Genomic DNA, 11,684 nt, shown 5'->3' with positions numbered 1-11,684 from the left:
CGACAGCTGTGGTACCAGGGACTGCCTAGGAGTGGTACCTGGTGGCTACCTGCAGCTCAAGTCTGGCTCCACCATCAAGAGCTCCAGTGAACACCAGGTAGCCGCTTAGCTACGTCCCTTCTAGACAAGGATGGCTCCATGGCACATTGGTCCGCGAACTACGTGCGCCACCCATGAGTCATTCCTGCAACATTAGGTTTTGTTCATTTATTTTGTCATTCCTTTTTATTTTATGCAATTGTATATATTGTACTGTTTTGTTCCCATTTTGTATCATCTTTGTGTATATTTTTTTATAAACACTGCCTACCTTTCCAGATTAGATAGATTAAATTTAATAGCGCTGTTCCTGTTGCTCAGGAAATCGCACTCTGAAGCCATATGCTAACTGTAACAGGTGTCCAATCTGCCTGTATAAACTATTGGTGGTGGCAGTTAGTAGTTCCTTTTTGTCATTGTAGAGTTGGCAGTGACCGTTCCCGGGGAATATAAATACTGTATATACATTCCATGTGTGGGAATGAGAAGTGTATATATCATACGCTCATTGTGAGTTACCCAATAATTGGCCTAGTAGTGGAAGCAGCCGCAGCCTCGTCCATCACTCATCAGTCAATTGCGTAATTGTCCTGACGATTGGAGGCAGCGGTGTGACAAGCCCCCCAGCTTTTCGCCTTGACAAACTGGTGGCAGTGGTGGAATCTGCGTCATCTCCCTGGTGTTATCATTGACACCCCCAGACACTGTTCAGAGGTGTACTGTTTTCCTTCACTGTAAATCTCCCATTTAGTAATGGCTCACAAGTTCTCAATAGGGTTTACGTCAGGTGAGAATGGGGCCATGCCATTATTCATTCATCTTTAAGGCCTTTACTGGCAGTCAAGCAGTAGAGTCCTCTGATGCCTGCAATGTAGCATTGCAGAAATATGCATGTCCTGCATAAAAGCCATGGTTTTCATGAAAGATGCAGATTTTTTCCTGTACCACTGCTTGAAGAAAGTGTCTTCTAAAAAGTGGCAGTAGGTTTGGGAGTCGATTTTGAGCCCAACTACAAATCAAAAAGGTCCAGCTAGCTCATCTCTAATAATGCCAGCCCATAGCAGTACCCAAACTCCAATTGGAAGTCGAAGTGGAAGCCTGTTCTCAATACTGATCCAGCCACGTGCCTATCTATCTGGTCTTTCAAGAGTTACTCATCAGTCCATAAAACCTTTGAAAAATCCATCTTCAAATATTCCTTGGCTAAGAGTTGTCATTTATCATCTGTGTCTTGTGCAGTGGTGGTCGGGTTTCATCCTTCCTCACCTCGGCCATGTCTCTGAGCACTGAACACCTTGTACTTCTGGGCTCTGCAGGGAGTTGCAGTTCTAGAGTATGAGTGTAGTGAAGGATAACGGCTTCCTGGTCGCTTCACATTTGATTCTTCTCAAATCTTTGACAGTTAATGTGCGTCTTTTTATCTCATGTTTTTGTGACTGTTGATGATTTGCAACAAAACCTTTTATGGTTTTAGCAATTTCAATACTCCTCTATCCATTACGTAAGACGTAACAATTTTTGATTTTAGTCAGTTACATTTTTTTTTGGTCAATTTTGCCTGAGGAAAAGAGGCTGCCTAATAATTTTGCACACCTTAATAAAAAGGTGTTGTATGCTTAGGCCACAGCCTCCCTCATTACACAAATACTCATCACCTGATCTGTTTCATCCAATAAGCATTCACATTTATACCTCTTGCGAGCTGGAAAATCTGCATAACAATTATATGGGGAAAATACCCACTTGCCTGATATTTGTGCACACAGTGTATAAGAGATTACAGTGCAGTTACAGATAGTGACTTACAGGTGACGTTATTTTTGATGGACTCGTTCACTTTTCCCATCTTTTCCATCTGGCCCAGACTGCCATAACGATTTCTTCCAGCCAGGACTCGGGTGCAGAGATTACATCAAAGACACATTTGATTTCTCACATTTCTAGAGCTGTCCCCATCTATTCCCAACCTGCACAATCGCCTCATCCTGCTGATACCCCAATACTGAGCTGATACTGCCGTATGTGTCCTCATTACTGCACCTGCTGTTTGGTACTAAAACAGTGCTCCTCTTACTATACCACATAATAATGCCACCACTGTGCCTCTTACAAAGTAAAATGCCTCATTTGTGCCCTCTAGATGGTAAAACTGTCCCTTAGTACATATTAATGCCTTGTACAAGTACCCTTCGAAACTGCTCACATTTTGCCACCTAGAAAGTAATAATGCCCTCTTGTGGCCCAATGTTGGTCCTAATACCCTGAGTGCTCCTATAACAATGATGCTTAAGTACCTACTTAACATATAATAATATACCCTTACTTCCCCTCACACCCACATACAATGATAATGTCCCTCAAGTCAACCCCACATAAAGTAATGTGCATGTCAACCCCATGTACAGTAATAACATTCCCTGAAACCCCTTGATGTACAGCAATGGTCCTTGAGACCCCTACACATACAGTAATAATGAGGGACCCCAGACAAAACATTGTGCCAAAACACTTTCCCACTGTAACTTTTAATGTGATTTGTGTTTTATTGATCATGTGTATTTAATAAAATATCATTCTATTTTATATTTTGATTCTTGTGTAATCCTTTTTATATGATTTCACATTAGCACAGTGCTATTGTGCACTTTCTGAGCTTTTAAATTAGTGTTGTCATGCATTAGTACAGTGAATGTCATATTAACTTTACATATTCATTACTTGGATTTTTCTCTAAATACTATGCTACTTAAGTTTGCCACTATGCTTATCTGATGTGAATATAGATCTTGGCCCATATTAGCCTTATTCCTTTATTTTTATATGATTTTGGGATCTACCTCCTTCTATCTTGTGTTGTGGTGCCACCTGCTGGTCTCTACTTTTTAATCTGCTTTTAGTCAATATCATAAATATAATCAACAATGCTATACCTTTTATTAGTCTTGTGTTCTTTATGCATGTTTCTTTTGTAGGCTTGCTTATACAGTAATAATGGCCTGTGAGTCCCTTACACATACAGTAGTGACCCATGTGTCCCTAGTAGCGCCAATGTGAGCAGGCGGTCATGTGACTATAAGTATGCAACTTACGGTCATGTGTTGACTAGACTCGTCTGGCTTTTCTTAATTCTCCTTCCATTGAGAGAAACCAAACTTATCTAGTCGACACGTGCAGCTATCATACATGCGGTAGCATAACCGCCTGCTCACACCGGAAATATTGGGGACTCATGACAGCAGGTATACCGCACCCTGTCATAATTTGGCAGTCTGCAGTCACATAGAGTGACTGCTGACTTATATCCAAAGCCCCCACAACCCTTTTAATAATGTTATAATAAGCTGCTTATGAAATTATTAAAGGGGTTGTCACATGAACAAAAGTTCATTTTAATCAATAGATCTTGAATAATAATAATTTCCACAATTGGACGTGTTTAAAAAAATGTTCCTGTGCTGAGATAATCTTATAAATGTGCCCCTGATGAGAAGTCTTGAGCTGCAGCCAGCGAGTGGAGGTATTTGATTTTTTTTTGTATGGAGCATTAAATGGGGCCCATTATGTAGGGAGCATTATATGGTGCCCATTATGTAGGGAGCATTATATGGGGCCCATTATGTAGGGAGCATTATATGGGGCCCATTATGTATGGAGCATTATATGGGGCCCATTATTCTGTACGGAGCATTATATGGGGCCCATTATGTAGGGAGCATTATATGGGGCCCATTATATATGGAGCATTATATGGGGCCCATTATGTATGGAGCATTATATGGGGCCCATTATTCTGTACGGAGCATTATATGGGGTCCATTATTCTATATGGAGTAGTATATGGGGCACATTATTCTGTATGGAGCAATATATGTGGTCCATTATTTTGTATGGAGCATTATATGAGACCCATTATATATGGAACATTATTTGAGGCCCATTATCCATGGAAAATTATGAGGCCCATTGTGTATAGACTATTATATGGAGCCCATTATTCTGTATGGAGCATTATATGGGGCCCATTATACACTGCTCAAAAAAATAAAGGGAACACTCAAATAACACATCCTAGATCTGAATGAATGAAATATTCTCATTGAATACTTTGTTCTGTACAAAGTTGAATGTGCTGACAACAAAATCACACAAAAATCATCAATGGAAATCAAATTTCTTAACCAATGGAGGCCTGGATTTGGAGTCACCCCCAAAATTAAAGTGGAAAAACACACTACAGGCTGATCCAACTTTGATGTAATGTCCTTAAAACAAGTCAAAATGAGGCTCAGTATTGTGTGTGGTCTCCACGTGTCTGTATGACCTCCCTACAATGCCTGGGCATGCTCCTGATGAGGTTGCGGATGGTCTCCTGTGGGATCTCCTCCCAGACCTGGACTAAAGTATCCACCAACTCCTGGGCAGTCTGTGGTGCAACGTGACGTTGGTGGATGGAGCGAGACATGATGTCCCAGATGTGCTCAATCGGATTCAGGTCTGGGGAATGGGCGGGCCAGTCCATAGCTTCAACGCCTTCATCTTGCAGGAACTGCTGACACACTCCAGCCACATGAGGTCTGGCATTGTCCTGCATTAGGAGGAACCCAGGGCCAACCACACCAGCATATGGTCTCACAAGGGGTCTGAGGATCTCATCTCGGTACCTAATGGCAGCCAGGATACCTCTGGCGAGTACATGGAGGGCTGTGCGGCCCTCCAAAGAAATGCCACCCCACACCATTACTGACCCATTGCCAAATCGATCATTCTGAAGGATGTTGCAGGCAGCAGATCGCTCTCCACAGCGTCTCCAGACTCTGTCATGTCTGTCACATGTGCTCAGTGTGAACCTGCTTTCATCTGTGAAGAGCACAGGATGCCAGTGGCGACTTTGCCAATCCTGGTGTTCTGTGGCAAATGCCAAGCGTCCTGCACAGTGTTGGGCTGTGAGCACAACCCCCATCTGTGGACGTTGGGCCCCCATACCACCCTCATGGAGTCCGTTTCTAACCGTTTGTGCAGACACATGCACATTTGTGGCCTGCTGGAGGTCATTTTGCAGGGCTCTGGCAGTGCTCCTCCTGTTCCTCCTTGCACAAACGTGGAGGTAGCGGTCCTGCTGCTGTGTTGTTGCCCTCCTACAGCCCCCTCCACGTCTCCTGGTAGTGCCTCCAGCCTCTGGACACTATGCTGACAGACACAGCAAACCTTCTTGCCACAGCTCGCATTGATGTGCCATCCTGGATGAGCTGCACTACCTGAGCAACTTTTGTGGGTTGTAGAGTCCGTCTCATGCTACCATGAGAAAGCACAACCAACATTCAAAAGTGACCAAAACATCAGCCAGAAAGCATTGGTACTGAGATGTGGTCTGTGGTCCCCACCTGCAGAACCACTCCTTTATTGAGTGTGTCTTGATAATTGCCAATCATTTCCATCTATTGTCTATTCCATTTGCACAACAGTATGTGAAATTGATTCTCAATCAGTGTTGCTTCCTAAGTGGACAGTTTGATTTCACAGTAGTTTGATTTACTTGGAGTTATATATTCTGTTGTTTAAGTGTTCCCTTTATTTTTTTGAGCAGTGTATATGGAGCATTATATGGGGCCCATTATGTATGGAGCATTATATGGGGCCCATTACGTATGGAGCATTATATGGGGCCCATTATTCTGTCTGCAGCATTATATGAGGCCCATTATTCTGTATGCAGCACTATGTGGGGCCCATTATTCTGTATGGAGCATTATATGGGGTCCATTATTCTGTATACAGCACTATATGGGACCCATTATTTTGTATGGAGCAATATACGTATGTGGTCCATTATTTTGTATGGAGCATTATATGGGGCCCATTCTGTATGGAGCATTATTTGAGGCCCATTATCCATGGAAATTTATATGATGCCCATTGTGTATAGACTATTATATGGAGCCCATTATTCTGTATGCAGCACTACATGGGGCCCATTATTCTGTATGGAGCATTATATGGGGTCCATTATTCTGTATGCAGCACTATATGGGGCCATTATGTATAGAGAACTATATGAGCCCCATTATTCTGCATGGAGCAATATATAGGGTGCATTATTCTCCATTATTCTGTATAGAGCATTATATGGGGTCCATTATTCTCCATTATTCTGTATGGAGCAATATATGGGGTCCATTATTCTGTATGGAGCAATATATGGGGCTCATTATACTTTATGGAGGACTATGTAGTGCCCATTATACTGTATGGAGGACTATGGGGTGCCCATAATACTGTATGGAGCACTATGGGGTGCCCATAATACGGTATGGAGCACTATGTGGTGCCAATAATATGGTATGGAGCACTATGTGGGGCCCATTATATTGTATGGAAGACTATGTGGTGCCCATTATACTGTATGGAGGACTATGTGGGACCATTATACTGTATGGAGCACTATGTGGTGCCCATTATTCTGTATGGAGCATTATATGGGGTCCATTATTCTGTATGCTGCACTCTATGGGGCCATTATGTATGGAGACTATATGAGCCCCATTTTGCTGTATGGAGCAATATATAGGGTTCATTATTCTCCATTATTCTGTATGGAGCATTATATGGGGTCCATTATTCTCCATTATTCTGTATAGAGCAATATATGGGGTCCATTATTCTGTATGGAACAATATATGGGGCTCATTTGGAGGACTATGTGGTGCCCATTATACTGTATGGAGGACTATGTGGTGCCCATACTACGGTATGGAGCACTATGTGGTGCCCATAATACGGTATGGAGCACTATGTGGTGCCCATAATACGTTATGGAGCACTATGGGGTGCCCATAATACGGTATGGAGCACTATGTGGTGCCCATAATATGGTATGGAGCACTATGTGGGGCCCATTATATTGTATGGAAGACTATATGGTGCCCATTATACTGTATGGAGGATTATGTGGGACCATTATACTGTATGGAGCACTATGTGGTGCCCATTATTCTGTATGGAGCATTATATGGGGTCCATTATTCTGTATGCTGCACTCTATGGGGCCATTATGTATGGAGACTATATGAGCCCCATTTTTCTGTATGGAGCAATATATAGGGTTCATTATTCTCCATTATTCTGTATGGAGCATTATATGGGGTCCATTATTCTCCATTATTCTGTATAGAGCAATATATGGGGTCCATTATTCTGTATGGAACAATATATGGGGCTCATTTGGAGGACTATGTGGTGCCCATTATACTGTATGGAGGACTATGTGGTGGCCATACTACGGTATGGAGCACTATGTGGTGGCCATACTACGGTATGGAGCACTATGTGGTGGCCATAATACGGTATGGAGCACTATGTGGTGGCCATAATACGGTATGGAGCACTATGTGGTGGCCATAATACGGTATGGAGCACTATGTGGTGGCCATAATACGGTATGGAGCACTATGTGGTGGCCATAATACGGTATGGAGCACTATGTGGGGCCCATAATACGGTGTGGAGCACTATGTGGGGCCCATAATACGGTGTGGAGCACTATGTGGGGCCCATAATACGGTATGGAGCACTATGTGGGGCCCATTATACTGTATGGAGGACTATGTGGGGCCCATTATACTGTATGGAGGACTATGTGGGGCCCATTATATTGTATGGGGGACTATGTGGGGCCCATTATTCTGTATGGAGGACTATGTGGGCCCATTATACTGTATGGAGGACTGTGTGGATCCCATTATATTGTATGGAGGACTATGTGGGTCCCATTATATTGTATGGAGGACTATGTGGGCCCAATTATACTGTATGGGGGACTATGTGGGCCCATTATACTGTATGAAGGACTATGTGGTGCCCCTAATACTGGATGGAGGACTATGTGGTGCCCCTAATACTGGATGAAGGACTATACTGTCCGGTCTAAAGTCCGCTGCGAGGATTCACCCGTTTCTGAGCTATTGTAGAATTTACAATAGATATCACTCATGTAATGTAAGACATGAAATCTTTGGCATTGTACTATACTTATATAGTTCTCTGCCATATCTGTGCATCATGAATCGTGGTATGTGTTAAAAGGGCCCATTGAGACTCTTTCGCCCGGGGCCCACGAAAACCTGGAGCCGGCTCTAGTGGCACATTCTCATCCAACACGCTCCTTTGTGGCGGTGACAGAGATTATAAGACATCCCACCAAAGACAACATTTACAAGGAGTTTGTATGTTCTCCCCGTGTTTGCGTGGGTTTCCTCCGGGTTCTCCGGTTTCCTCCCACACTCCAAAGACATACTGATAGGGAATGTAGATTGTGAGCCCCAATGAGGACAGTGCCCATAACGTCTGTAAAGCGCTATGGAATTAATGGCGCTATACAGTATAAGTTAGTAAAATAAATAAGGCAGTGTCTGAGTTCAGTCTAAGGTGGGCATTAAGACCTGGAGGAAGTCCAGCATGCGTGGACCAATCAGAGCAGATACTTTGGGTGGAGCTAACTGCAGCACTGCCAGCCCAGCCTGTAAGAAGCACGTTGGGCTTGCTCCAGCCCACGCAGTACACTACACTGACTGATTGGACACTGCTATCCAGTTGCAGCATGAGTCTCAATCAGACAGTGGACACATTTTGCGGCTCTCTCATTGATACCTCAGAGCGCAACCGTTTGCCTTAGGTCTCCGGGTGGGCTTCTTCTTGCAACGGGGCCCAGGGTGGTGGCCCTTTCTGTCCTACTGGTAGCTACACTACTGCGCTGAGCCCATTGATTGACTAAATTGGTCACATGCAGTGTAGTTACGATGTGACCGCTGCAGCCTGTAAACAGTCGCTGAAAGAAGCGGTAGAGCCGCAACACTGGAGCGGTGGAGGGAGAATATTTCTGTACTGTTACTTCACCATCCACAAGCCTATGACTGAAAAAATGGAGAAAGGGGAGAACCCCTTTAAACTGAAGCAAGGCATTAAAGTGTTATTCTGATTTCAGAAAACCCTTGTCCCCAGTTTAAAAAAAAAAAAAAATGTCAATTACATGTGTTCCTTCCCACTTGTTTCACAGCGGCATGTAATGGGAACGGTAACATCCAGTAGTCAGTATATTCTTATATTTCCAGGAGGAATAGCAGAGAAAAGTCACACTACAGACTACTAAAAAAATGTCCCACACTTGTCATTTTAGCTTTAGCCATACTATAGAATGTCTATGCAGTATACTTTTACCTTGTCAGTTTAAAAGATCTTCACAAAACTACTGAAATGTAACAAAAATACGCCACAAGACGAGATACATCAAAAGAGGATTTTTTTTATATTATCAAAGTAGAAAACATGATAAATTTTCATGATCACAGAGAAAAATGAATTATTTGTAGAATTTCAGTTTTCCTTCCTCGGCCAACGCCTCTATTAGTCTTGACTCAAAGTCGGCATTGTGGACACCAGTCCATCTGAAAGCGCCTGCAAATCTGTTGTTTTCCCAGTAGTGGTGCCAGTTTCCTTTTTGGTCGGCACCAAAACCAAATACTGATATCTACAAAAATAAACATAAACCAATTACTGGCAGAATCATTCTCAATATCACTATTATTTACAAAGCTAATTAAATACATTATGCACACTTGGCTTATTTCTAAGTGAGTAAGGGTATGTGCACACAACATCTTTTTCTTGGGGGAGTATGCTCCGCAACCTGCCCAAAAACTACTAAATAAACATTTAGGCCACGTTCACACGTTCAGTATTTGGTCAATATTTTACATCAGTATCTGTAAGCCAAAACCAGGAGTGGGTGATAAATACAGAAGTGGTGACGTGTTTCTATTATACTTTTCCTCCGATTGTCCCACTCCTGATTTTGGCTTATAGATACTGATTTAAAATGCTGAACAAGTACTGAACATGGCCTAAAATGAATAAAACATACACTGCAATGTAAAAACAACTTGCTGTGCACATGTTCAGAGACACACAAAAAAAATCATCAGAAGAAAAACACTGGTGTTTTCCTGAAATGTCTTCTGCTTGAAAACCTTGGAGGGTACGCTGGAGTCTGAAACACGTGGTATACACATACCCTGAAGATGTTTTTTAAGTTTTAGAAATCCTCTCTTCCAAGGCAGAGTTTTGTTTTTTAAAAACCATCTGCGCGTTACTCACCCTTCCTGGGTCCAGCGCTGAGTTTCCACCACTGCTGCCGATGTCTGTTTTGTCTGCAGTGCTGATGTCATATCGATAGCACTACAAACAATCAATGAGCTCAGCAGATCGTGCTGTCAACTCGGCAGAGCCACTAAGCTCAGTGATTAACGGATTAGTGGATAATAACAGACATCCGCAACAGCGAGGGAGACCCTATGCTTTACTAATCCACCCGGGCCAGTCGAGTTTTTGTTTTGTTTTTTTTGTAAAACAAAACTATGCCTGGGGAGAGGGGTTTTCTGAATCCGGAAAACCTCTAACTTGAAGATACAGACAAATCTTGAAAGATTTTAAGATGTAAAAAAACATGATCATCAAACTATACTGTGTGCAGAATTATTAGGCAAGTTGTATTTTAGAGGATTATTTTTATTATTGATCAACAACTATGTTCTCAATCAACCCAAAAGACTCATAAATATTCAAGCTTAATATTTTTTGAAGTTGGAGTGGGTTTTTTTTAGATTTGGCTATCTTAGGAGGATATCTGTTTGTGCAGGTAACTATTACTGTGCAGAATTATTAGGCAACTTAATAAAAACCAAATATAATCCCATCTCACTTGTTTATTTTTACCACGTTAACCAATATCAGTGCACAAAATTTAGAAATAAACATTTCTGACATGCAAAAACAAAAACCCCAAAAATTACTGATCAATATAGCCACCTTTCTTTATGATGACACTCAACAGCCTTCCATCCATAGATTCTGTCAGTTGCTTGATCTGTTTTCGATCAACATTGCGTGCAGCAGCCACCACAGCCTCCCAGACACTGTTCCGAGAGGTGTACTGTTTTCCCTCCCTGTAGATCTCACATTTTATGATGGACCACAGGTTCTCTATGGGGTTCAGATCAGGTGAACAAGGGGGCCATGTCATTATTTTTTCTTCTTTTAGACCTTTACTGGCCAGCCACGCTGTGGAGTACTTGGATGCATGTGATGGAGCATTGTCCTGCATGAAAATCATGTTTTTCTTGAACGATACAGACTTTTTTGTACCACTGCTTGAAGAAGTTGTCTTCCAGAAACTGGCAGTAGGTCTGGGAGTTGAGCTTCACACCATCCTCAACCCGAAAAGGTCCCACAAGTTCATCTTTGATGATACCAGCCCATACCAGTACCCCACCTCCACTTTGCTGGCGTCTGAGTCGGAGTGGAGCTCTCTGCCCTTTACTGATCCAGCCTCTGGCCCATCCATCTGGCCCATCAAGAGTCACTCTCATTTCATCAGTCCATAAAACCTTTTAAAAATCAGTCTTAAGATATTTCTTGGCCCATTCTTGACGTTTTAGCTTATGTTTCTTGTTCGAAGGTGGTCGTTTTTCAGCCTTCCTTACCTTGGCCATGTCCCTGAGTATCGCACACCTTGTGCTTTTTGATACTCCAGTAACGTTGCAGCTCTGAAATATGGAAAAACTGGTGGCGAATGGCATCTTGGCGGCTTCAAGCTT

General features: G+C 42.6%; 1 protein-coding gene across 4 annotated transcripts in view; it reads right to left on the bottom strand.

Annotated features, from left to right (window-relative positions):
- Positions 1 to 9,314: 9,314 nt before the first annotated feature.
- Positions 9,315 to 11,684, bottom strand: part of LOC141271052 (CMP-N-acetylneuraminate-beta-galactosamide-alpha-2,3-sialyltransferase 2-like) — a 113,521-nt gene continuing 111,151 nt past the window's right edge. For all 4 annotated transcript variants that reach the window (XM_073681159.1, XM_073681156.1, XM_073681158.1 and 1 more), the window contains exon 7: positions 9,315 to 9,559. In XM_073681159.1, coding sequence (XP_073537260.1) covers positions 9,392 to 9,559 — 168 coding nt within the window. In that variant the 3' untranslated portion in view covers positions 9,315 to 9,391. The remainder of the gene's footprint in view (positions 9,560 to 11,684) is intronic.

Source organism: Phyllobates terribilis, unplaced genomic scaffold (assembly GCF_046119375.1).
Source record: "Phyllobates terribilis strain yellow unplaced genomic scaffold, ASM4611937v1 Scaffold_5__5_contigs__length_657084704, whole genome shotgun sequence".
NCBI lineage: Eukaryota > Metazoa > Chordata > Amphibia > Anura > Dendrobatidae > Phyllobates > Phyllobates terribilis.
This window is presented reverse-complemented; position numbering and strand designations above follow the sequence as displayed.